Source organism: Ictalurus punctatus, chromosome 14 (genome assembly GCF_001660625.3).
Source record: "Ictalurus punctatus breed USDA103 chromosome 14, Coco_2.0, whole genome shotgun sequence".
NCBI lineage: Eukaryota > Metazoa > Chordata > Actinopteri > Siluriformes > Ictaluridae > Ictalurus > Ictalurus punctatus.
The window spans coordinates 20,138,134-20,165,085 of NC_030429.2; the positions used below are offsets into that span (position 1 = coordinate 20,138,134).

The 26,952-nt window shown below is 37.5% G+C and overlaps 1 protein-coding gene across 1 annotated transcript; it reads left to right on the plus strand.

Annotated features, from left to right (window-relative positions):
- LOC108275305 (DNA-binding protein RFX7) lies at positions 1 to 24,197 on the plus strand. The gene is made up of 10 exons (XM_017486049.3): positions 1 to 690; positions 2,642 to 2,675; positions 12,554 to 12,639; positions 13,056 to 13,094; positions 13,243 to 13,365; positions 14,145 to 14,261; positions 14,411 to 14,495; positions 16,166 to 16,373; positions 16,483 to 16,784; positions 17,891 to 24,197. Exons 1-10 carry the CDS (start codon positions 458 to 460, stop codon positions 21,407 to 21,409), a joined length of 4,746 nt encoding a protein of 1,581 aa, XP_017341538.1. The 5' UTR covers positions 1 to 457; the 3' UTR covers positions 21,410 to 24,197.
- Positions 24,198 to 26,952: the final 2,755 nt, after the last annotated feature.

A 26,952-nucleotide genomic window follows, 5' to 3' on the forward strand; every position in this document is an offset into this window, starting at 1 on the left:
TTAGAGACAATGAACTGAGGTGGGTTTATTGTGATCAGTCTGTTTCTTTACCATTTCTGGAAATGCATTTTGCATAAAAATAAAACAAAACATGCAAACTCGACCCTGACTTCATTTATTATTTGCTTAAAAAAAACAACATGGAAAATCTCCTCGTCAACATGCTTTCTGCCAGAAATGCCCTCACGCCCTTAGTGCGCATGCGCCACCTCTGCCTGGCCACAGCAGCAGCAGCAGCAGGACTGTCCGTGGCGGCAGCCGCCGTGCTGTTGTGCTGCAGTGGAATAATCGCTTCTTCTTCTCCCTCCCCTTACTTTTCCATTGTGCTCGCTCGTCTCCAAGCCAAGCATCGGGTCATGAAGCGCTCCCTCCGTGCAGCCTGATTTCGGCGAAACATCTCCGGCGTTATGCGCACCCGGAGTGCTGCTCGTCTCTAAAGGTCTCACATGAGGCCTACATGTTAAAGCTCGCACCCCCTCCTCCTCCTCCTCCTCCACCACCACCAACACCACCTCCTCCTCCTCCCTGCAACAATCTCACCGTGATGGCCGATGATCAACAACAGCAACCTGGTCAGCTGCAGCAGGGTGCTCTCTCCGGACCGGCGTCTCTCCCCAGCGCGCTGTTGTCAGGGCTACAGGGCACCGAGGCCACCGCGCTGCACTACGACAAGATCAAGAACTCGATCTGGTGAGAGACTTCTATATATATATTTATATATATGTCTGTGTGTTTTCACGGGTTTAGCTTTAGCTAGCTGGATTAGCGCGCTAGCTTCTGCCCAAACATGTTGACAGATTCCGCGAGCTAGCATCCCCTCTTCGGGGGGAAACAATCCAACATTTATGTATTTTTCACTCGTCTTGTAGCTTTGCAGCTTCAGCTAGCCTAGCCGTGTCGGTTAGAACGGGAACGCGCGAGCGAGCACGCGCCTGCAACCTGCAAAAACACCAACCGTCAGAACCGACCCATATTTAGATTAAATAAACACAACACCGCCAAGAACAGCGGTATTTAGGGCTTGATCGCAGGAGATTTACATGATTAGCCACTCAGCAAGTCTGCTTAGCTGTAGAGGTGTAGTTTGGCCTGCATCGATGATGGCTGGGCACGAGAGCGGGTTGTTTATTCATTTAACCCCATTCAAGTGAATGGCATGTAACTATATGTAGGTTGTATCTGTATATTAATATTACAGTGTGTATATATTATTAGTATATATTATTATTACAGTATGTGTATGTTAAGTGTGTATATATTAGTGTATATATTAATATTACAGTGTGTATATGTTATTAGTATATATTATTATTACAGTATGTGTGTTAGTGTGTATATATTAGTGTATATATTAATATTACAGTGTGTATATATTAGTGTATATATTTTTACAGTATGTGTATATTAGTGTATATATTAATACAGTGTGTATATATTATTAGTATATATTATTATTACAGTATGTGTATGTTAAGTGTGTATATATTAGTGTATATATTAATATTACAGTGTGTATATATTAGTGTATATATTTTTACAGTATGTGTATATATTAGTGTATATATTAATATTACAGTGTGTATATATTATTAGTATATATTATTATTACAGTATGTGTATGTTAAGTGTGTATATATTAGTGTATATATTAATATTACAGTGTGTATATATTAGTGTATATATTTTTACAGTATGTGTATATATTAGTGTATATATTAATATTACAGTGTGTATATATTAGTGTATATATTATTACAGTATGTGTATGGTAATATCAGTGTGTATATATTAGTGTATATATTATTACAGTATGTGTATATATTAGTGTGTGTATATATATTAGTGTGTATATATTATTAGTGTATATTAATATTAGTGTGCATATTTGTACAGCATGTGCATATATTATTAGTGTATATATTACAGTATGTGTGCATATATTAATAGTTCAGTATGTGTATGTATTAGTGTAAATATTAATTACAGTGTGTGTATATTATTTATAGTACAGTATGTGTATATATTACAGTATGTGTATCTACTGCAATATTAATCTGTGTATATTTATTACAGTATGTGTATTTATTAACATTAGTGTATATATTACAGTATGTGTGGTTCACCATGATACTTAGAATAACTGTCCAGCCAATGTTCTTATAAAACTGTAAGAAGTGAACCTGATATATTTATGCATTTTTAAAGACAAGTGGTTGTCAGGAAAAAATAGTCTTTATTTAATTTATTGCTGTTTACTGCTCTTTGTAGTAGAATTTTTGTTTATGCATTTTGAAGGCAGGTATTTCCTTGCTTTACAGAAGTTCTTTACATGCAGGCAAGACTTTTGCACAGTACTGTGTATGAGTCATACAGTATATCCACCTGTCTCTGCTCTGTTTGTTGCTATGTAATTATAGTCATAAATCGGGGGACACAATGAGAATATTTCATCTCACATAAAGCACTGCACAATGGTCTTCTGCAATTAAACCCAGCAGAAACGCGTTGACATTTACTCATTTGACTGATGCATTTATTGCACTCGAGCGTTTTAGGGATGTCTGATCAGTAACCGAAAGCCTTAACTACTTTTATTTCTTATTCGCTCTTAATGACCCTTTTGTGGTGTTTTGTCTTTCAGCAAATCTGTACAATCAAAAGTGGACAGCATTTTGGTAAGTAACTGCTATAATTAGTTTGACAGCTAGTTGATATTTCTTGACATGCACTTGACATTTGAAACATAGTTCATGAAAAAGACTACAATGGAAATATGCATGATATTTAAAAAAAATGAGCTTGGTGGTTGTGAGCTATATAAGCTATGTGGAGAAAGCGTGGTCTGAATGTTACTTCACATATAGACTGATACGTGAAGGTTTAATGAGTGATGGCGTTTAAATAATGTTTTAATTTAATACTCCTTTGCAATGTCTTTTTTAAGAAAGTACATTGGAATATGCAGAAGGCTAACACATAATGTTTCACAATGTATTTACAGTCAAAATTGGTCACAATTTCTGTTTTAAATTGCAAATGAAGGCTACTGTTAAATGAGTAATTCCAGTGTTTTGGATAATTTTGCACATACATTCAGACCACATAGAAATGTGACAAAGTAATGTAGACTCTGGCTTAATGTACACTAAGACCTAGTGTATACTCTGGCCTAATGTACACTGAGACCTAACGTAGACTCTGGCCTAATGTACACTGAGACCTAGTGTAGACTCTGGCCTAATGTACACAGACCTAGTGTAGACTCTGGCCTAATGTACACTGAGACCTAACGTAGACTCTGGCCTAATGTACACTGAGACCTAACGTAGACTCTGGCCTAATGTACACAGACCTAGTGTAGACTCTGGCCTAATGTACACTGAGACCTAACGTAGACTCTGGCCTAATGTACACTGAGACCTAACGTAGACTCTGGCCTAATGTACACAGACCTAGTGTAGACTCTGGCCTAATGTACACAGACCTAGTGTAGACTCTGGCCTAATGTACACTGAGACCTAACGTAGACTCTGGCCTAATGTACACTGAGACCTAGTGTAGACTCTGGCCTAATGTACACTGAGACCTAGTGTAGACTCTGGCCTAATGTACACTGAGACCTAGTGTAGACTCTGGCCTAATGTAGACCAAATGAAGCCGAATGTAAACAAGCTTTGTTCCTTTGAAGACCATATTTTAGGGAATTCTCAAATGCCGTTGTCCTCCCTGTCTAAATGTCCTAAATCCAAGTTAATCGAAGGATTGCTGGTTAGTGTTGTAGGTGTTTTCATCCTCGGGCTGCTACTAATGACTATTTAATAATCTAATCTATTGAATAGTTTTGATCATTTAGTTGTAATATCTTGAAATGTATTCAATAACAGAGATAATTAAAACATTTATTTGTATTATTTTTTATCAGCTAATACTACTACAGAACTCTTAACGAGGTTTCATTAAATAACAGGTCATTAACTAAAGTAGAGTGTCACTGACATTTATCAGATAATCTGTCGCAGCCTGCGAATATTTTTCATATTTTTCCAAATATGATTGATTTGAACATTAACTGAAGCTCTTGACCTTTATCTGTATGATTTCATACATGTGCCACATGATTGGCTGATTAGATAAATGTGCATAAATGTGCAGGTGTACAGGTGTTCCTAATAAAGTGAATGGTGAGTGTATATATTGTGTACGCTATTAAATTTAAATAACATGGCATTTATCAAAAACTGTTCCCTTACAAGATGATAGATTCGAACAGCTTCACTACAGGCTGCCCAATGTTGCCTCATTCACATGCTTCAATCATGACCTGTAGTTTTGAATTGAGAAAACATTCGTCTTGTAGACTAATCATTCATTTGAAACCCTGTACAGGTATTTTTAACCTATGGAGTGGTGATACAAAGTGTCAACCTTTTGGTCAAAGTAACACGAGGTTATATTTTCTGATGCGACAGAAAAGGTAGATAAATATGACCGTAAACATGCAATACAGCTAGAAATCTGGAGGCAGGACAACTGCTTCAATATATATATAAACCCCCCCCCATTGAGAAACATTGCACTAGACAGAAAATATATATATATAATATATATATATATATATATATATATATATATATATATATATATATATATATATATATTTATTTATTTATTTATTTAATTTTTTTTTTTCATTTATATATATATATATATATATATATATATATATAATATAGCCACAAACTGACTGGAAGCAGCTGATGTCGTTAAAACTTGTACTTTTTTTTTTTTTCTCTCTCTCTCTCTTTTTTGGTGTTAAATAAATATAATTTTTAAACAATATACAAATAAATGAACTTTTGAAGGCTTTAAATAAGCATGATCGATCAGTTAAAACAAACAATTTCTCAATGCAGCCTAACTGAATTGCTGGGAAACTGATCACAAACCTGTATATCATGATATAGGTCGTGTATTGTAGAAATGCCTTTGAGAATAGTGATATGATTTTTTTTTTTGGTCATATCCCCCACCACTAATGACAGTTTTAATGTAATGTCACACCACACCAGTGCAGTAGTTTAGTTCGCAAGTGTACTTGAGTGTTGAAACAACAACTAGCTGATGTTTGAGATAGCTGAGCTGGCTGAACAATTGTTTCCCCTGTAGTCAATTCAGTATAGAAATTATTTTTCTAGATTTATTCAGCATTTTAAACTATAAAATGGGAAAATTGCTTTGTTTTTAAATCGTTCCACTTTAAGTGTTTTGCACTTCCCAGTTTAGTGAAATGTAGTGTTTATTTGAGATATCCTAAAGATTAACTAGTTCAAAGACCTAGTCATAAAAGTAGAGGTGTGTTTTTACTGTATTGAAAATACACTTTTTTTTCTAACAGTTGATAATATTTTTATAACTTATTGGCAAATGTGAAATGTCAGTTGTAATAAAGTGTAGTAGAGTCAGGTCCAGGATTATTGGCACAGTCATTTAAAATAAATGACTATTTCTGGTCATTTATTTTTCTAAAATAAATCTTTTTCTAAAACACATCACATTGGCTGAGTGCTTGTGACTATTTCTTACTTTAACATGCTCCTGAAGTTTGTGTTTTAGAGCTCTTTGTACCTGACCGTTAGTGTTACAGACACAATATTATATCTACATAAAATACAAAAATGAGATGTTTTTAGAGATGTTCTTGTTTTAATTGTGAAATCCATCACTTCTGGGAAAACTATTCAAATGATTTTGGGTGACGCATTTCTATACAGATCTTGTGGTCGTCCTTTAAAGTGTTCTCTAGAATGAATGCCCCGCCCCCTGGGGAGGTTGGGGGGGGTAATGGTGTTACTCGTTAGCAGTAAAAATGGTTTGTCGATGCATTTGTGGCTGTGTGTCTTCACACACACTTCTACCTTTTCCAGCTATTCGTTGGTTGGAAAAAAAAAATGGTTGATGGCGTTTTATTTATTTCAACAAGGAATTTATTCAATTTGGCGTTTATGTGATCGCCAGTAGTGAACTTGGTGCTGTTCAGTGCTAGAATATCTTTCTACCTCAGACTGAACGTGAGTTGTATCATTTTACATAAGTAATGTCATCAACCATTCAGACGAGTCAGATGCCTCCGGGTGATGACTCGGTGTTCTCCGTCCGAATAAGCACAGCATCTCGTTGACTCGGATATCTTAAGGAGAGTAAGTAGAGTAGTATAACTAATAACAACTATTAGATAAAATAACATTAATAACCGTATCTGCTTATGCAGAAACCTCATATTAAAATGTGCTGTAGATAGTGTAGTTTAGAGTCAGCGTGTAATTTGTAAATGTGAATTAGGAAGCACGGATGTAAATCTGTATCAGCTCATTAGTCCTCGTCCTTAGCTGGATAGGAGCTAATTATACACTCTACCCAGCACCTCCGAGCCGCACCAGCTGGGAGTTCAGGATGGAACATTGTCTCTATTTCGAAATAAAGCTTTAATTAAATCTGACTTTGGTTAAATCTGACCTTCGAGAATTAAAATGAATAGAATCTATAAATGAATCTATAAATAGAGATCACAAAACTAGCTGCAGGTGAAGTTGGCAAACCGTTCAGTTCTCTACCTGACTGTCGTCTTCGACACAACACAGTTCCATAACCGACTGTATACGCCGATGTGATACCATTTATAGAAACAAAGGATTGCAAAAGACAAACCTCTTGGGAGATTCTTTCTTTGTTTAAACTGTTCATTTGTTGATTTTAGGTCAAGTATGTAAACTTTTCATTTTGTGATTATCTTTGAGATTTTCAGAAAGGTTTGGGTTGTTTTTTTCCCCAGCGATCTTGGACGCAAGTAACTAACTCTAACTCAGCTTCACTAAAATGTATTTTCTCCCCATTTCCTTTACAGCACCTCAAGCATTTTTTATGTTGTTTTGTAACGCTGTTAAATTGTAGTGCTCAATCTCTGACCAGATGTGAGGTTTACGATCAGTTTTGACCATACGCAACGTCAATGAGTAAGGGTCATTGTGTGTAACGTTTTGATTTCTAAAATCATTTGAAGGGTGCCAATAATTGTTTGGTGCTGACTGTACAGCTTCCTAATGGTATTTGATTAAAGACAGCAGGAAAATTCAAGCCTTAATGAACACTGATGCTCACTAGCAGATAGTTAACCCCACATCGCGTTTCACTTTTATTAGGAAAACTAACACGCAAATGTATAATCGTGTTAGGATCCTTTTATAATCGTGATTATAATCATATAATTGTCAAAGACGTAACATGAGACGAGGCAAGCGTATAAACAGCTAATTTTGTTGAGGTTATCCATGAGAATGCGATTTTTAATAAAGTTCACAGAGTATAAAGCGTGTGATTGTGTGATTTCAGTGGGTTTCTGTGGAGTTTAACCTTCACTTCTGAGTGTGAAAAGAAATAAAATAGAGATTAGTTATATAAACAAGGACGGCAAAAAATTTTTTTTTTATGTTCCTCTGACACAATGTGTCTTGAAATGCTTGTTAAAATAGAAGCATTACTGCCATGCGACACACCTCTCAAGCATTTAGAGAGGATATTAAAAACGAATTTGCCTTTAGACATTGCAACACTTGTAATCTAATAACTAAAAAATGACCTAGTTTATATTCGCAGAAATTTCCATTCAAAATCTAGTTGCAAAATATTCGATATACACACTCCTGCGACTGCATCACAATAATTGAATTTCATATTCATGCACTGGGTTTTAAACCAGGAAATCCATTGTTCTTTCCATATCATGCACTAAATTTTTGTCCATTATGTTGCTTAGCAACCAAAGTTTACTATTATCAGACTACATTGCTTGGAGGAAGAATTGTTTATTGCGAATATTATCAATAATAAATGAAATGGTTAGTCAAACACTGAATTGAATTTGATCACATTGCTTTTGTTTGGATCGTTGTTTGGACCTAAGAATGCCTTTACCCATGATGGCTCACGCCCGCTTGTGGCTTATTGCTATTAATATGTCATTAATTATTAGTTGGCAGTCGGTTACGCAGTTTGCTAATTGGTAGAAAGCAAATTGAGCGACATACTTTCCGCCGCCTTGAAAGGCTTTGCAAGGTTTTACAACAAGTTTAGCTGTTTTAACAGCTTCCTTAATATTCACACAGGTCCATACACCATATTTAGAATAGTTCCTTTATTGATGGGAATGTGAGGAAGTTTATTCCTATCATTACCACCACTTCATAATCCACTTTGCAGGAGTCCTGCATTTTATCTGTGAGGAAAAATCGTTTGTAAAGACATGAGGGAATTAGTACTTACAGCAAAGCTGGTGCAAATTGGGGCAGGATATTTTGTGTAGTTACAGATTGAATCCTATTTCAGTTTGCTATTGCTGAAATGCTAACCCCTCACCTTCTAGACACCCACAACCTAAGGCTTAAGAGACACCATATACCCTGCTTGGATTTGATGGCTCATTAACTTCACAAAGTTCCTGCTGATGACTCTTTCAGTTTTAGTGTAAATGATGCACTGATGCACAACTTTCTTGACAGTGGAATGAAAAGACCATATAAAAAAGCTATATTGCTTATCAAATAATAACTGTAGCGATGATTTGATTATTTAATCTCTGTGCAATCTTCGGCCATCTGCATTCATACAGTAGGAGTGTCATTGTGTCATGTAGCCTTTTTCATGGCAAGATGTTGTACGTACAAAGACCACCTCACAATGATGGATGGATGATTGCCTGTTCAGTGTAAGAGAGGGCTGTCTTCCTTTCTGTCAAATTAATATGGATTAATAACTTGGAGAGTTCTGTGGACCAGCCTGTGTTTATTCTTGGGAACTTTAATACTTGTGATTATATCTGCACATCTTCCAGCTCTTCAGCAATGTACCACATGCCTGACGCGTTCGACACGTATCTTGGATAAATGTTTTGGGAATATTTTGGATGCCCATAAAGCAGTGTCGAGATGTGCTCTAGGAAAATGAGATCATAATGTTATTCATCTGTTTCCAAAATTTTGACAGAAAATGAAAAGGGAGAGACCTGCTTTACGGAATATACAGCAGTGGTCAGATGAAAGCATGGGAGAACTTAAGTTTTGCTTTGAGATGACAGACTGGCAGGTGTTTTTTGATTCAAGTAAAGCTGTTCATGAACTCACAAATGTTCTCACATCGTACATAGAATACTGTGAAGATACAGTAATACCTGTAAAGCCAGTAAGGGATTATTTGAATAATAAGCCATGGTTAATCAAAGAGTTGAAGGAATGTCTTAATGAAAAGAAGTTTGCTTTTATTCAGGGAGATACCGTGGGAGTTAAAGACAAAGAGAAGGAATTTAGAAGTAAAGTAAGGATAGCCAATGGACTGGCACCCTGTCCAGGGTGTACTCCGCCTTGTGCCCGATGCTCCCTGCGATAGGCTCCAGGTTCCCCCGCGACCCTGAAAAGGAGTAAGCGGTTGAAGGTGGATGGATGGAGTAAGGATAGCCAAAATGAATTTTAAGAACAGAGTTGAACAGAAATTTTACTTAGGAAATGTAAAAACAAGCATGGGAAGGATTGCATGTAATGATGGGGAAGGAGAGGGCACAACAAGAAGTGCGAATTGCAAACTGTGCAAGATTTTTTAATGAATGCAATAATTTTTATGGATGCTAAAACGAAGAGTGAAGAGGTACTTAAGCAAATTCCAATAGGTACAGGACCCATGTTGTTAGAACAGGACGTGGCTGCATGTTTAGCTTGTATTAATGGAAATAAAGCCCCAGGCCCTGATGGCTTAAGATGGAGAGTTTTAAAAGCTTGTTGAAATCTACTCAAAGGGCCCCTTACACAGTTATTTCAGATATTACTTAATGAGCACACAGTACCACATATGTGGAAAATAACTACGATAATACCTATCCTTAAAACACTACCTGAATATTTTAGACCAGTTGCATTGATTTCTGTCCTGGCAGAATGTATGGAAAGAATTGTAAGAGAACATGTTATGTCTTCATGTTATGTCTTTAGATCCATTGCAGTTTGCATATAGACCATATAGGGGGACAAGAGATGCCTGTTCAGGACTCTAAATCTTATGCATGGGAACGTTTTATTGATTTTTTCCTCAGCTTTTAATATGAAGCAGGTTCATTTGCTTCCATCACATCTGTATAATGTGAATATAAATTCTGCTTTGGTGCATTGGATCAAAGATTTCCTCACAGATTGACCACGGAGAGTTTTTATGAATGGCATATTTTCAGATTAATTGGTTTTAAATACAGGGGCACCACAAGGTTGGGTGTTGTCACCACTCTTATTATCAATATACCAATGAGCTACAAATGAAGAGTAATACAGCTAGTCTGTTTAAGTATGCTGATGATATGGTTCTGGTGCAGCTTTTGTTCTAAAAATCAAGTAATGAGCGAGCAAACTTATTTTAAAAATGTGGTTGTTCTTGAAGACTGGTGTAAACTGAGTGCCTTGCACATAAATGTAAGGGAAACAAAAGAGATGATTTTCAGTGTTAATTCTGGTGAACACGATGTGTTGGGGAAACTAAAGTTGTGGAAAGTTTGGAATATTAGGGAACTTATTTGGATACAAGGTTTAGTTTTTATGAGAATGTAGACAATATTTTAAGGAAAGCAGGTCAAGGGTCATTTCTTATGCGCGAACTTAAGAGTTTTGATGTTAGTCAATTCGTTTTGGAAATGGTCTACAAAAGACATGTTGAGAGCATTTTAATGTTTAATATTGCAGCCTGGTATGGTAATTTAGGAGTGAGGAATAAAAATAAGTTGCAGAGGATAGTGAGAACAGCAGGATGCCAGCAAACACAGCTTGATAAACTGTATTTGCTGGCAATACACAGAATAGCAACAAGGGTTGTATTTGACTCCACACACCCACTTAACTCAGAATTTGTAATGCTTCCATCTGGCAGAAGGTATTGGTTCCCAAAATATCTTAGAAATGTGTATAAACATTCCTTTATACCAGTGGCAATTACAATATTAAATGAAGGGTAAGCGACTCTGCATGAACTCTAAATGAACTCCTTGTGAGAATAATTTTTATATTGTGTATGTGTATAATTGTGGTGGTGTTTATTTTTAATTATGAGAAGCCAAAGGAGAATTTCCACATTGGTGGACAATAAAGTCAAATCAGTCAATCAGCTGCAGATCATAAATCTCAAAGCCTGCATGCTCAGAGATGTTCCATTCATCATCATTGTTCAGATGAATCCATGGAAGCCTATGACTAAGACCACAGTAATGAAGGAAGCAAATTATTCACACATCAGTCCTTTCAAATAGATAGTATGTTTTGAACAGGCTTTATTTTTATTTATTTTTTATTTACCACTCATTGGATGACGATTCTCAACCCATTCATGAGCGGTGGTTTCCCCTAGCAACATAGACACAAATGGAATAGGAAGAGCTGAAATGATTTCATTGGAATAAGCCAATCGAAGCGGGGTGAGGCGGAGCTCGTGCTGTAAGGATGTGTTGCCAGCGTGCCGGCACTGACATTGCTGTCAAGGTTTACATGGCAACTGGCACACAGCAGCTCAGGATTTGTTTATGTTGGATACCGGCACATTTAATCCTTCGTCACCTGATAATGTCTGTTCTTCCTTCAGAATGTTATTGTAGTTATAAACCAAAGTAGATCTTTAAAAAAACCACAAACAATGTGGTACAATTTACACATCAGTAAAAGATTAGATGCAAGAGAATTTAAATAAATTGGTAAATGGAATAAACGACATGTTTTGCACAGACCGTGTGGACTCAAAGGCTTATAATTATTAAGTGCACGGAACCCAAAGGGATAAATAAAGGACAATTCAGAGCACAGGAACACCATCAGAGACAACATGCTCAACCTTCAACTCCGACTGTGAAAGAGGTGAACAGTCGTAAAGAGTAGAAGTTCTTAAATCAAGTCCTCAGGACCCTGTCCCTGCACAGTTCTCCCTAACCTCAACACACCTGGCCCAACTCATTAAAGGGTTAATAATCCGCTGATCCGGCTTTCAGCAGGGAAAACCATCAAACTGCAGCACAGAGAGAACTGGGGTTAAGAACTCGTGGGTTAGAGGAGCAAAGGCGGCGAGCAGTAGGGGGCAATATGGAAAACATATCATATCATGATACTTTACGATAGCTTAACAATACGAAATGTACACCAATCAGCCATAACATTAAAACCACCTGTCTAATATTGTGTATGTCCCCCTTGCTGGGAATGTTTACGTGTAATTTTCCACTGCAAGGACGATCAGCTGTATATATTGCAAATCAGAAGCATCACCTTGTGAAGAGATAGCTTAGATGTAGCCTGATTTGACAATTCTGTTGTAACAGTTCAGATTTTTTTTTTTTTAAGAAGGGCTAATTATTTTATAAGATGTACTTTTGTGTTTTAATATATCAAAAGGTTCAACTAGGAAAAGAATAAATTTGTTTCAATGTAAAGAAGAATATCTCTCATTGCTCATGTATTCTTCTTTCCCTGTTTTATGTCTTCTACAGCAAGATGTTGAGAAGTTTACAGACATTGAAAAACTCTACCTCTACCTTAAGTTGCCTTCTGGTCCCAGCAGTGGTAATGACAAAAGGTATGTTCATACTTGAAATAATGATTATATTGCAGTTGGTAAATAGTGTAATTTCACTACTTTGATCATTCATTTCCCCTTTTATTTTTTGTTTACATTTTCGCTTATGTTCATTGTCCCTTATCCTGCACATGCCACTGGCTTGATCATCGCTGTTTGTTTTCTTATGTGCCTACATATATATTCTGAATACCATTCATCATGAATGTAGTGATATTATATCTGTGTAGTCTTCCCCTTTGTCGTTCATATGCTTTTTCCATTACTGTATGAATCTTCATGAACTTATCATGCCACTAAAAACAATATTTTTCAATTATTTGGCACTGCAATACCCAGCATCCTGTGTTTTGTCATTTGTTTCCCCATATCTTTTCATCACTGCAATCCCTAATTCTCACCATGATGTCCAATAGGACTGAAAATCAGAGGGGGTCTACAAGTCCTGCAACATGGTACTAAAAATTTTACAACTTTATCAAAGTCAGAAACAAAGTAAAAACAGTTGTGTTGTCATGCCATATAAACGAAACCTACAAGCAGAGACACATCTGTAATACTGGATTCTGGAAAACCATTTATTTCCCCCGGTTTCTCTTCTAGTGACCAGAATTCCACGTCATCCAGTCGGACCCAACAGATGTACGCTTTCAACTGGATTCGGAATCACTTAGAGGAGCATCCGGAGACCTCACTGCCAAAACAAGAGGTGTATGATGAGTACAAGTAAGTGTAAATTCATTTATTAGCTCATTTTGAAATTATAAGTCATAATGACACCTGATGCAGAATTATGGGGAATATATTTTTTAAATTTTATTATTACTATTAACATGGTACATTTTGTACTGGAATGTAACGGAATGTAAAGTGCAAACACCATGATGCTTAAACTGATAGAGCAGGTGTATTGCACTCAAATTTGTAATTTGTAAAAATTTCTTGCTCATGAAGATCCGGATAAGGAACTGAAAGGCAACGTTTTAATGTTTAACTGTTAAGGAGTAGTTTATGGCTATAAATACAGCAATACAAAATCATCGTTTTATTTCATAGTGGCTCTTCACATTAGCATTTTTGACTAATGCCACAAACTCGACTGACAAGACATGCTTTCTATTTGAAGTGGGAGGAATAAACGTGTACTTCTCCATCCAATCTGTTTTTGTTTGTTTTTTTGTTTTTTTACTAGTCTTTTTTTATTTTTATTTATCAAGCCCGAAAGACTAAATAAAATGATAGATCTATTAGTCTATGAAAACTCTAACCTTTCAGAATTATTGTCTTTAGCCCTGTAGCTATTCTTAGGTCCGATTAGCTGCTTTCAGCTAAATAATTTAATAAAACACATACGGTTGGATGCAACAAGCCTCAACATAGGACCTGCTACAGAAACCACAATGGCTCATGTTTTGAAAACCAGATGACGAGCAGTTATTTAGTTTTATTATTCATTTTTTTTCCAATTTGTTTTACGTTAATTAATTTTGGGGTTTGTGTTCCAGGAGCTATTGTGACAATCTTGGCTACCATGCTCTAAGTGCGGCTGATTTTGGAAAGATCATGAAAAATGTCTTTCCAAACATGAAAGCGCGTCGCCTTGGAATGCGAGGAAAATCTAAATATCCTTTTCAGTCTTGAAAGTCCAGAAATTGTTTGCTGCCTAATGTGTATCTGTGTAGTCTCCAAATGTTGTTACAGATGTGTGTAGTGGTATTTTTATGGTAAAAAAACAAACATTTTTATGTTATGACACTTAACAGCATCTCACATACTGTTATAGTGGACTGCGAAAAAAAGCTTTTGTGCATATGCCATCTTTGCCCAACCTGGACTTGCATAAAGCAGGAGATGGGGTAAGTGTTTGTCGGCCAGATCCCGGGAACAAATGTGTTTTTCCCTTATCAATGATATCTACCAAACCAGGAACTGTTGGATTTATGGAGAAATTGTGGAAACTTATATCCTATATACTACCAGTCAAAAGTTTGGAGACACATGATTTTGATCTGAAGGTGTATGATTAAATGTTTGAAATCGGTGTTGTAGACAAAAATATAATTATGCCAACATATTGATTTCTTTCATTAGAAAACTCACATTTTATTTACAAAAAAATATTTTTTTAAACGGATGAATATGAACGAAATATTAAAATAAATAAATAAAAAGCAGCCGATAAGTGTCCAGCGTAGGTGTGAACTCCTTTACTACTGTTTAAAAAGCATCTCAGGGAGATTCCTCAAGAAATCCGTTGAGAAAATGCCAAGAATACATTTCTGGAAATTCTAGGCAAAAAGGGTGTCTACTTGTAGATGATAAAATATTAAATTATTCTGATTTATTTAGGATTATTTATCACAACATAATTCCCATAGCTCCATTTGTGTTACTGCAGAGTTTTGATGAGTTTAATATTATTGTAAAATGTGGGTAAAAAATAAAGAATGAATGTGTCTAAACTTTTGACCGGTAGTGTAAATCTTATATAATATATCTCACACAAGAAACAAATGTACAATGGTCATTCTAGATGAAAATGAATATTTGTTGTGAAATATTGCATGACCAAAAGTATCAATTTTTAGCACACAGCTTTGTGATTATCCTCTCATCTCACCGCAAATAACATAGGAGTTATTTAGCATAGGGCTTACAGAAAACAATTCAGTAGAATAGTTAGGTGGGTCTGACCAAAAAAAATATGTTAAAATATATAGAGTGCTCGCTTGGTTTGATAGCTCTGGATTGCAGCAGCTGACATGCTATCTAGGGTTACATAATTATAACAGTTAAAAAGACTTCTTTATTAGCTTTTAAACAGCACCAGTCTCACACTGCTGCAATCTTGGTTGTGAGATTTGGACATTTTAACCGCCTTTATAGCTGTTTTTCCAGTTAAGATAATGCTACCTGCTGTAACCGAGCTCATTTTTTTTATATACAGAGAATGTTGTTTTATATTTGTTTATTATTCAGAAATAAAAAAGGAGTCTTTTTAGTCATAATTTTTCTTCATTCAAATTTTGTTCAAAATATTGTTAGAGTCAAATCGGTATCATAAATCGGATTGTTACCGGAGTTTATAGTTACAATATATGAGGGTGGCTGTGGCTCAGGTGGTAGAGCCACTAATCGTAGGGTTGGCGGTTCGATTCCCGGCCCACATGACTCCACATGCCGAAGTGTCCTTGGGCAAGACACTGAACCCAGAGTTGCTCCCGATGGCAAGTTAGCGCCTTGCATGGCAGCTCTGCTATCATTGGTGTGTGTGTGAGTGGGTGAATGAGACACTGTAAAGCGCTTTGGAAAAAAGAGCTATATAAGTGCAGACCATTTACACCATCACCTATTCGTTATTATTTAGATAGATATTTTTAAAGAATGATTGAATTGCTGTAGTTTTTCTAAACATTCTAGATGAAAAGTTTTTCAAACTTAAACTGTTGTGCATTGTTCACAAAAAAACAAAAATGTACTAAATCCAAATTAGCTGCCAAAATGAACAAACTCCTGTTTTTCTCAGTGTGAGCTGTTGGAGCCAACCGGTCAGTCTCCCAGTGCTGAGGATGAGATGCGTTCTGCAGCCTGTGGCTTGGTGTGTGAATGGGCACAGAAAGTTCTGAGCCGCCAGTTTGACAGTGTGGAGGATTTAGCGCGCTTTCTACTCAACAGCCACTACATTGGCACTAAATCCATGGCTGCACTAACTGTTATGACTGGAACCCCAACAGGCAAGGACTAGTCATACCTCTGATGATCCACACCTAGATATGTGTGTTATTTATGCATATTTAAGTCATGTTTATTTTGTCAAATTTTTCATGTACTTTGTGGTACTAGGTGTTAAAACGCCCACCCCAGCCTCTGCGTTTGTGCCAACTGGTGACACCAACTCCTTCCAGCCCCAAATGAAGACTCTCCCTTCACCCTCTGTAGATACCAAGCAACAGCTACAGCGAAAGATTCAGAAGAAACAGCAAGAACAGAAACTTACTTCTCCATTGCCAGGTGATGCCCAAACCAGAAGAGCTGAAGCCGGCACCCCAGGCCCTGGGTCTAGTCTCACCTCTGGAAGTCCAGCTTTGTTGTCCTCACAGCCTGCAATAGGTATTGTGGTGGCTGCAGTACCAAGCCCTATCACGGTAATCATTCATTTCGTTAATATGCTGTTGTTTGTCTTACACACTGTTAATTGTAACGTGACTTTTGAGAATGTTTTCTTGTATGTGCTGTTGCTTTATAAAATCGTCAGCTTGTTAGGAGATTAAAGGAGTTTAAATGTGTGAAGATCGGCTTGGTACTTAAAATAGCAAATAACAAATCATTTATTCATTAGTAGCTTTTATTTAATGCTCGTGAATATAGGTTAGAAAATATCAGTTTCATTTTTTTAAAATAGTTTTATAAAAGCTTCATGATTTCAATGTTTGGAAAATGACTTCTAGAAGTCTGAGCTGCCGACAACATTTAAACAAGATGACTTTATTTGTTTATATCAGAGAAATAAAAATCAAGTCCTCTATTGTTATCCACTTTTATACAGGTATTAATATTAAAACATTTCTGATTTTCAAATGTCAGGGATATGAGTGAAAATACAGGGTGTCCCAAAAGTCTCCATACAATACTGTAAGGGACTATGTTTGCCAGCACCATGTCAGTTGTGCCGTTGTCAGTGGATGTTCGTGGACATCCACTTCTCGGTTGGTCTGCAACACTTCCATGCCTTTTGAATTTGTTCATAAGTTTGGCAAGAATGTCGTGTGTATGATGTGCTCGCCATGTTTCCTGTTAAAGTCCATCGCAACCTTGTGACAGCTTCCCGATCCAGCCATGAGAACAGTTTCAATTGTTTGGTCAAAGTCATAAAAAGGCTATCTGAGAGAAGAAAATATATATATATATATATATATATATATATAAAATATAATATAAACGAAGTATGAAAATGTTTTGTCATTTTCATAAAAAGCGTTAATTTCCCCAATGTATGGAGACTTTTGGGACACCCTGTAGAAAAGGATATCAAATAAAAATCTTGTATGGGATTTCTTTGTTTTTGTGTTTTGTAGAGAAGAGGTACGTAGTTTTAGACCTATCGACTGAAAGCTTGTCTTAAAAAAATTAATTTGTTTTGTGTCGCATAAGATGTCATGAGGCTCTCAGTGAGTTCAACCAAATGATACATGGGCTGACAAAAAGGAGTCTGCTTGTACATAAGTAGTGTTTTATTTTGCTTTATTTTTAGGTTCAGAGGAATAGACAGTTGATGACTTCTCCAAGTCCAGTTACGACAACAGAGGGAAAAGTATTACCAGTGAATTTCCAAGTGGTGACCCAGTCTGTTAAGCAGTCCCCTAAAACTCCGCAGAATATTCCTGCCAGTCCTGTTGGTGATAGGTTAGCTAGGCACAGATATGCCCAGATTCTCCCCAAACCCTCTGCCACAAGTGGCATAACTCTTCGTTCCCCCCCAACACTCCTTATTACTAACAGCCCTATAAAAACAGTGATGCCCACTCCACATGTCAGCTCAGTTAACGTTGTCAAGATGACTGCTATATCATTGACCCCTAACAATAGTGGTGGTAGCAACACTCCAACACCATTACGACCTGCTTCAGCTGGTATCAGTAGCACTGTTTCCCATGAAGAGTCTAACCAAATTCAGCAAGCTCAGAACGGCAGCTCAGCTATTCTGCAGTCATCTGGAGCTGGAAGAGTGTGTCGTCCTGCCACAACCCCAATTCCATCCATTTCCTCCATTAGTGAAGTCAAGGTAACATCTGAAGCTGTGAATGATAATAACTCCTCTGCTGGTGCAGAAAAGCAGAGCACTGCACCAGGGAGCAATATTGGGCAAAAGAACGAGAGGGCCACTAAATATAGGGCTTCCAGTGAACCTTCTCTTCTTGTCAAGGCATCCCCAGTGCCTGAAAGAGTTGCTAGAGCCAAAAGTGACTCTGCAACACCTCCAAGTACAATCATAGGGGCAGCTGTCCCAATTAGCAATAACAGCAGTGTTCATCAGGAGAGTACTTTGTATCTGACTGTTATGAATCAGAATGCTGACATTGGATCTAATGACACAGCTTCCCCAACTGGCCAGTCACCAAAAGATGCTGGTCTTGGATTGAAAAGTCCTCGAAAGCGCTCTGCTTCTGTTTTGGAGTCTCATGCAATCCCAGTTAAGAGGGTGTTCATATCCCAGCAGTCTTTGGATGCCAGTAACAATCCTAAACCTAGTCTCGTTATAGCCACAAAGAAGATACAGAGGCCAGGAACTCCTGCGAGACCAGAGAGTGCTCCATGTAAAGTTACTCTAAAACAGAATTCCCTTCCAACCCAAATCCTGGCACTTTCGGATACACCAATTGGAAACACTTCTCAGATTATTATAAGTTCTCAGAGTTCTTCACAGGTTGAGCATGGGGACAGCTCTGCTGGTATAAGCCCTACTCATATAGGCTCTTGTAATAGCACATCATCTGATCAAACTTTATTGCAACATATTGTGAGCCAGCACCAAGTTACCATTGCCATTTCTCAGGAGGCATCTGCTGTGAGTGAGCTGAAGAGCTCGTTACAAGACTACTCTCAACAAATACAAGCAGAGCAAAAGCAGGTAACTGTTAGCCACTTGCCATTGATGGCCCAACCTTCTGAAGCATCTTCTCAGTTGACTCTCCAGCAAGACATTGTTGACTTTGATGGAGCTCAAGCCAGCATAGACTATTTCCCCTTCAATGATGATGACATGACACAAGATAGCATAGTAGAAGAGTTGGTGCAGATGGAGGAGCAAATGAAGCTGAATAGCAGTCTACAGCCTTACCTTACTTCTCTTGATATACCCTTACCAGGCCAGTCAGCTCAAAGCACCATCCTTTCCTCTCACCAGACTGGCACTCAGTTCTACCACTCTGCACATAGTAGCACCACTCCAGTACACACTCCAACCCCCACACCAACTCCAACACCGACTCCGACTCCGACCCCTACCTCTGAAATATTGCCAGGGGGCCACAGCTTGACCAGGGAAAGTCCTTGCTGTAGAGTGGCACCTATTACCCCAGTCGATGGGATTTTAGGTGGTCGACATACACCTATTAGCACTCCATTGTCCAACTGCAGTAGTAGTGTCCCACCAAGTCCTGTTGAATGCCGTAATCCCTTTGCATTTACCCCCATTAACTCCAACATAACAGGTTATCATGATGGCAGTGTAGTGTCCAGTAGCCCAGTCAAGCCCATGCAGAGACCAATGGCCACTCACCCAGACAAGGCCAAGCTGGATTGGATTAACAATAGATATAACAGCACTTCAGGTTCACCATCAGTTTCCAACAGTAATGCCATTGGTATCCTTCCAAGCTATCAGGACCTGGTGGAGGACCACTTTCGTAAGCCACATGCGTTTGCTAAACCAGGGCAGTCTTTTCAGTCTCAATCCAGGCACCAGGATGGGCATTTGGGTCGATTAACAGCTGTGTCACCCGTACAACAAGGACAACAGGCGGTGGAGAACAAGCAAGAAAGTTTTGCTGTGCCAGCACCATTAGACAACAAAGTTACAGCATGTACATCTGGGAATGGAGGTGGAACCTTTAGGTGTCGCAGTGTGAGCCCTGCTGTTCGTCAGCGCAATCTAAGTGGCACGTCTGTGCAAACGAACCCTACCCCAAGATCTGCTGTTTCACCATTCAATTCTCCCATAACCTCAGAGGTTCTTAGCATTCTTTCCAACAGTCATTCGGTGGTCACGGCCAACAGCATGGCCCAAAGGAGCCAGTCAGTACCACTAAGCATAATGATGCAGTCTGAGATGTTGCCAATTGGCCAGCAAGGACAGCAAAGTAATAGTGCCAAGATCACCAGTGTGCTCCTGAGCAAAATGGACACAGATGTGGATGATACAGTGCGTGGGTTGGGTGTTAATAATATGCCCTCCAAGTACACAGCCCGGATGAACCTGACACAGATCTTGGAGACTACACAGGCCTTCCCAGAAGGCACTAACCATCATGGTCAACAGCTATCTGTCTGTTCAAGCCCTATACAGTTTGACTTCCAGAAGCCTGGTTTCCTCATAAGCACTGAAGATGAATCAATTACTTTTTCTAGTGATGACCAAGCACAATCAGGCTCTCGGCTACAACAAGAGCAGCAGCTTCAACTACAGGATCAACAGTTGGAACTACAGGATCAACAACTGTTGCAAGATCAACAGTTGCAACTTCAGGAACAACCATTGCAACTCCAGGACCAACAATTGGAATTACAAGACCAACATTTACAACTGCAACACCAACAACTGCAGCTACAAGAGCAACAGCAGCTACAACATGATCCAGACCTCAGCCAGCAGCAGTTGCTGTCTCAATCCTCACAACAGGATGAGGAACAGCAGCAGCAGGAGCAACTGGACTTTAACAGCACCGTCAAGGATCTCTTGGGAGAGGATGGCCTCAATCCCAGCTCACAATTGGTTGGGCAGGTGGCATCAGAACTCAGCGCAGTAGCATCTGACTTTTCTAGTGAAATCCGTTTGACTTCTGACCTTTCTGGTAGCATCAATGACCTGAACACTTTGGATCCCAACCTTTTGTTTGATCCAAGTCAGCAACAGGACCAATATGAAGACGCCACACTGGAGGAGCTGAAGAACGACCCGTTGTTTCAGCAGATATGCAGTGACACTGTGAATTCTGCTGGATTTGACTGGTTGGAGAACAAAGACCAACCAACAGTGGAAATGTTGGGTTAGTATTGTTTCCTTTTGTGTTTGTTGTGGTTGTTGCTGTTTGTCACTATTTATGGTTTCTGTTGATTGTTATGTTTTTGTGAATGTCCTTTATGCTTTTTCAATGTGATTTGTCCACTGCATCCACACACACTGGATACATCAGTCAGTCCAGTGGGAAGTGCCAGTCTGACCTGAAGTGTTCATTTATAGGATTGTACTTTTATTTTATTTTATTTTTTATTTTTTTACCATTTCATTGCAGTCTTCTCATCCTGACATTTCTGCTATAGTTTACCATTTCTTTCTTTTGGCCCCAATGTGCATACATGTTTTTATTATGGTAAAACAAGTTTATATTACCCAGTTATATGCATTTTTAATACAATTAGTTTTTACTTTAACATCTGTTAGTACATTGACATTTTAAATATCCTGTTCCCATGAATCATAAGTGATGTGAAACTAAATGCAGTATTTTGCATGATGAATCACTGAGTTTTTAAGTGTCTTGCAGATGCATTGTGTTTGAGTTTGCAAGTATGTTGGTAAGTTACATTGCTAAAGAGTTTACTTAATTTACATCATCATGACTCAAGTTTGCCATCACTCTTGCATATCTTAAGTGTCAGTCAAATGAAAAGATTTTTGGTGCTAACAGGTGCTCAATAACAGTAACTGGCATCATTTTCAGTAATTATGTTCTGTCTAATAAATAGAAAAGTAGAAAACTTAATAGGCCATATTAATTGTACTGTTAAATAGAAGGATAATGAAGAGGATTACACTTTTGCTCTATTTACACTTGTTTAAAAAGTGAATATTACATGAGGGAGATTAATCTGCCTTATTTCCAAAGTCCTAGGCCTTAGGCTTAGGCTTTAAGGTGCAGAAAGGCCTTGCTGCATTTCCAAAAAAAAAAAAAAGCTTGGCTTTTTGTTATTGTGAATTATTGATGTGGTTTCAAATGCATATAGTATATTTCAACATTCCATGTAGTTTTTCTTCACATTTTGTTCCAGTTAATGGCTTAAAAATATGACGATATCATTTCAAAAGAGTATGCTGATTGCCTAAAAGCTATTTAAGGCTATTTCTTGTGATCACATGTCCAACCTACTAGTTATTCATAGAATTTCAAGCTAAAATCCATACCAAAGAACAGCTTTTGAAAAACTATAAGCATTTGAGATTAGTGACGTGCATCTTCAAATTAACATCATTTTTGAAGAAAACTCGTTGGACTTGTTGGTGAATAAAACAGGGTTTTATGGTACTTGATTTTCAGGTGGGCTCATATTTGTGTATAGTATGTATATGGCAAATGTATCTGATGTACAGGTAATTATGGATGGTAAGCATGTTGTCAAAAGTCATTAATGGATTCATGAAAGTTTAATTTGGCTATTTGTAGTCACTATATTAATGCCCCATATGTAAAAATGACATCATTTTATCAATACACTGTCTTAAAGTGATGATTTTTTTTAGATAGGTCCGAGTACCCTTGAGAAAACAAAAGATGAAATGTTACATTGCTCATATTGAAACTATAGCCAGCACGATATGCTGTGTGTTATGTTTTTGGCTTTCTGTGTAGTGCAAGTAATGCCGTCTGTTTGGTCTCTAGCTTGATGTGCCATTTTCCTTAGAGAGTCTATTGGTCTCTGCTTTGCGGACGTGATGTGTACATTGAGAGAGGAAAAGACGCATGGTTTATGTATTTAAAAAAAAAAAAAAAAAAACTAGACGAATAATCATATACTAAATGTTCATTTTATTGTGACGGTCAATTCATGTATTGCGCAGAGAACCCTGGAGTGGCAGGCACTGGAAATTCAATGGTTTATGATTCAGCAAACTAGGGAAGTTCGCTTTATTGCACTAAAGATTTTCCTTTTTTTTTTGTAACCATGCCTTTGTGAGACATTTAATGGACAAAATGGAACAATTGAAGCTAGCAAAAAAGCAGATTTTTTTTTTTTTCAAAGGTAAAATTACAAAAGGGGAATTACATATGACACGGAAAATTTACAATTATTGCCTTGTGTAGCAATGTGCACTAATCTCAATGAGATACACATTTTACTCATTCTCATCCATGAGAATAAGAAAGATAAAAGCAAACAAAATTTAACCTTATAAAAAGTGAATAAAAAGAGAACATACTTCACTATGTTATTCAATGATTGTATGTGCGCATGTATGTTGAACTATCTATTGTAGTACATGTTGTGACCACTCCCTCCGCAAAAAAGGGACTGGTTGTGTTGACCAGAGAGAGAGAAAAAAAAAGTAGTGTTCTTTTTAATAAAAACCTATGTGTTTGCTAAGTTAATATTGTTCTATATGTTTTAGTTCACAAACGTGTTCTTTTTTTCATGCATTTCTATTTTGTTTGTTGTTTTTGTTTTTATTACAAAAAAATGCCTTTGTGAAGAAAACTGTAAATATTTTTTCTATGTTCTGTCATTTATCAAGGCACTGATTTATTTACTTTTTTTTAATTATTTCACGAAGGAAAAAACTAAATCGTACTTTTTTGATACACAAACGTTTCATCAAACATTTAAGTCTAATGCTGTATTTCTGACTGGTCTGATATGGGGGGAAAAAAAGTGTTTTCTTTCTGTCTATTTGAAACAGTAGAACCTTTCTCTGTGCTGTTGTCTGGTGTACTGCTCAATGTACAGTAGCTTGTTAATATTGCCGAAGCATTTTAGCAATGTTTGTTTCTCTTTTTTTCAATGGAAAGTACTCACAGGTGAGATTTTCTAAGTGGTTTTAAAAGCCAATAAAGATTTTTAAATAATTGGTGTATCTTGTTCTGATTTGATAGAATATTGTGTTGTATTGCTTTAGGTTTGTTGACATTTTATCATCGTTGGCGTAATCTAGTAAATTCAGACCGCACTGCCCTCTTTTGGTCCTCAGAAGAGATCCTGATACTACCCCAAGTTCCATGCAACAAACTCAGGTCCTTATATAAGCATCTTTCTTTCACAACTTGTATTGTGTGACAGTTGGAGACATTTTAAATGCTCATCACAGCAGTTACTGACTGAGAGGTTGTTTAAAGAATCACATGACAATTGAACTGCACGCCGATCAGCACTGAAAGGTGAAGTGAATAACATGTTCTGCTGGGAAACCTTCTATCCTGGCATTCATGTAGATGTTACTTTGACACGTACCACCTACCTAAACTTTGTTGCAGACCAAGTACATTCCTCCATGGCAACGGTATTCAACAATGGCAGTGGCTTCTTTCAGCAGAACAATGCAAAAATTGTTCAGGAATGGTTTGAGGAACATTGCAAAGAGTTCAAGGTGTTGATTTGGCCTCCAAATTCCCCAGGTTTCAATCCGATCGAGCATCTGTAGGATGTGCTGGACAAACAAGTTCGGTCCTTGGGAGCCCCACCTCACAACTTACAGGACTTAAAGGATCTGCTGCTAACGTCTCAGTGCCAGATACCACAGCACACCTTCAGTGTCTCTCATGCCTCAGCAAGTCAGAGCTGAGAGCTGTTTTGCTGGCACAAGTGGGACCTATATTATTATACAATATTAGGCACATACATATATATATTACACTTACAGACCTCTCTAGACACTCAATTGTCCTGAGGGTTTGTAGGGATACAGATTCAATCTTCCCTTCACCAATGGGACAGAAGCAGTTGGGTATTGTAGCCCATCTCCCATGGCCACAATGATATTCACAATATGTTAATGACTTTTGACCTATTAGCCTATTGATTCTGGCCTCCTCTTCACTGGCCTTGTGTCACCACCAGGGTGCAGAAACATCCAAGAAGTATGGGACTTTATTATACATTATTGTGTTTCTGGAATATATTTCAGAATTCTTTAACCGGTTGCACCTCTAATAGTCATCTTATTAGTATTTCAGCCAATATTTTTACATTCACTTTTACATTCAATCAAGTGCTTGGCATCAAAGGAAATATAATTTTGTCTTGTAACAAATCAAGTGTTGCATGTACATAACTCACTGTCAGTAAATATACAATGGTTAATACTGTGATATTCACATTCAAAACCAGGGTGGTTGTATTAACATCTAGCCTGCATTGATTTTACTGAGTGTTTTGATCAAGCCTTCGGCTGTGAGGGAGGAGAACATGGATCGATGATCTTGATCTGCTCCAGTCAATAGCTGTTTTTAACTATGTATATACACGCTGTGTATATACTGTTTCCTTGTACGGTGACCTCTAAAAAATTTTCTTATAGTCTATAGGAGATGATTTGATGGCTTTTCTATGTCAAGTTAGGAGGTAGCTGAAATGTTGGGGACTGTTTGTTACACTGTTATGAAGTGAAACCACGCTAGTGAGTTGCACAATTTTAGACAACCTGGCAGATTACTGAAACCCCCAGTAGTGGATTAGCTGAACTGATGACCACATAAAGAATACATCAAGATATAGGCATAGATATTTGGAGTCCCATGAATTAAAGAATACAGGACCTCGTAGAGTTTTTAACAAGATGCTCTATGAAAATCCATGTCTTCTTGTTGAACTGCTGTACTTTTCTTTATTGTTACTGATGTGACTGCAGATGGTACCAGAAGCTCCATAATTGATTCAGCCAAAGCAATCATTTTGCAGTAGTACAATGACTAGAACTAAAGGTACTACGGAGTATTAGGGGGAAATATGGAAGGATATAGGGGAGGAGCTAAACCAAGTTATCTGCTGTAAACCTCACAGAGTATGTAATTTAATGTCTGACGATGGTTTAAAAAAAAAAAAAGGTATAGTCCCTGAAACATGCAGGAACTGAAAATTTAGATGAGACCATCAAAACATCATCAGGGTAGCTGGTCTGTTGAGGTTTATGGATAACACACTTCACACGGACGTGCAAAAAATTATTTAGTGTAACAGTATTTTTAACGATATTCTACTTTGTTCAATTACATTTCATTCCCTGAGACGTTTTAGAGCCAACACTGTGTGTAATGCAAAAAAAGGGGTTGTAGTTCCTATGTGTTCACCCAGTGTCAGTATACATTTATGGAAATATCTTCAGTCATCTGACCGTCTCAACATCCAATATAGTGAGGTACAGAGCCAAAGTGTCACTATACACAAATACTTGTTGGCCTACACTGTATTCAAAAAGAGAGGATGTGATCAGGATTCAACTCAATTTTATTTGTAGAGCACTTTTATCAGTGGTCACAAAGCAGCTTTACAGAAAGATATAAATTCAGGATAGAAATGAAATTTTTTGTAAATTTACCTCTAATGAGCAAGCCAGAGGTGACGGTGGCGAGGAAAAACTCCCTAAGACGACATGAGGAAGAAACATTGAGAGGAACCAGATTAAAAAGGGAACCCGTCCACATCTGGATGACAACAGATTATAAATAATTCCCTTCTATAACTGTGTACTACATGGTCCAAAAAAAGTGCAAATGTATAACCAGGAAATTTATTATAGTTTTCACATGTTTTATCAGTGGGCTTTAACCGACTGTGTGGTGTACATGGGAGTCTGAAGGTGATAATGCTCAGCTGATTTAACAGCTG

Coding starts and splice junctions, on each gene's coding strand:
- LOC108275305 (XM_017486049.3), top strand. CDS start 458: ATGTTAAAGCTCGCACCCCCTCCTCCTCCTCCTCCTCCACCACCACCA. Junction 14,262..14,410: donor GGAATGCGAGGAAAATCTAA/ATATCCTTTTCA, acceptor ACAGCATCTCAC/ATACTGTTATAGTGGACTGC. Junction 14,496..16,165: donor TGCATAAAGCAGGAGATGGG/GTAAGTGTTTGT, acceptor TGTTTTTCTCAG/TGTGAGCTGTTGGAGCCAAC.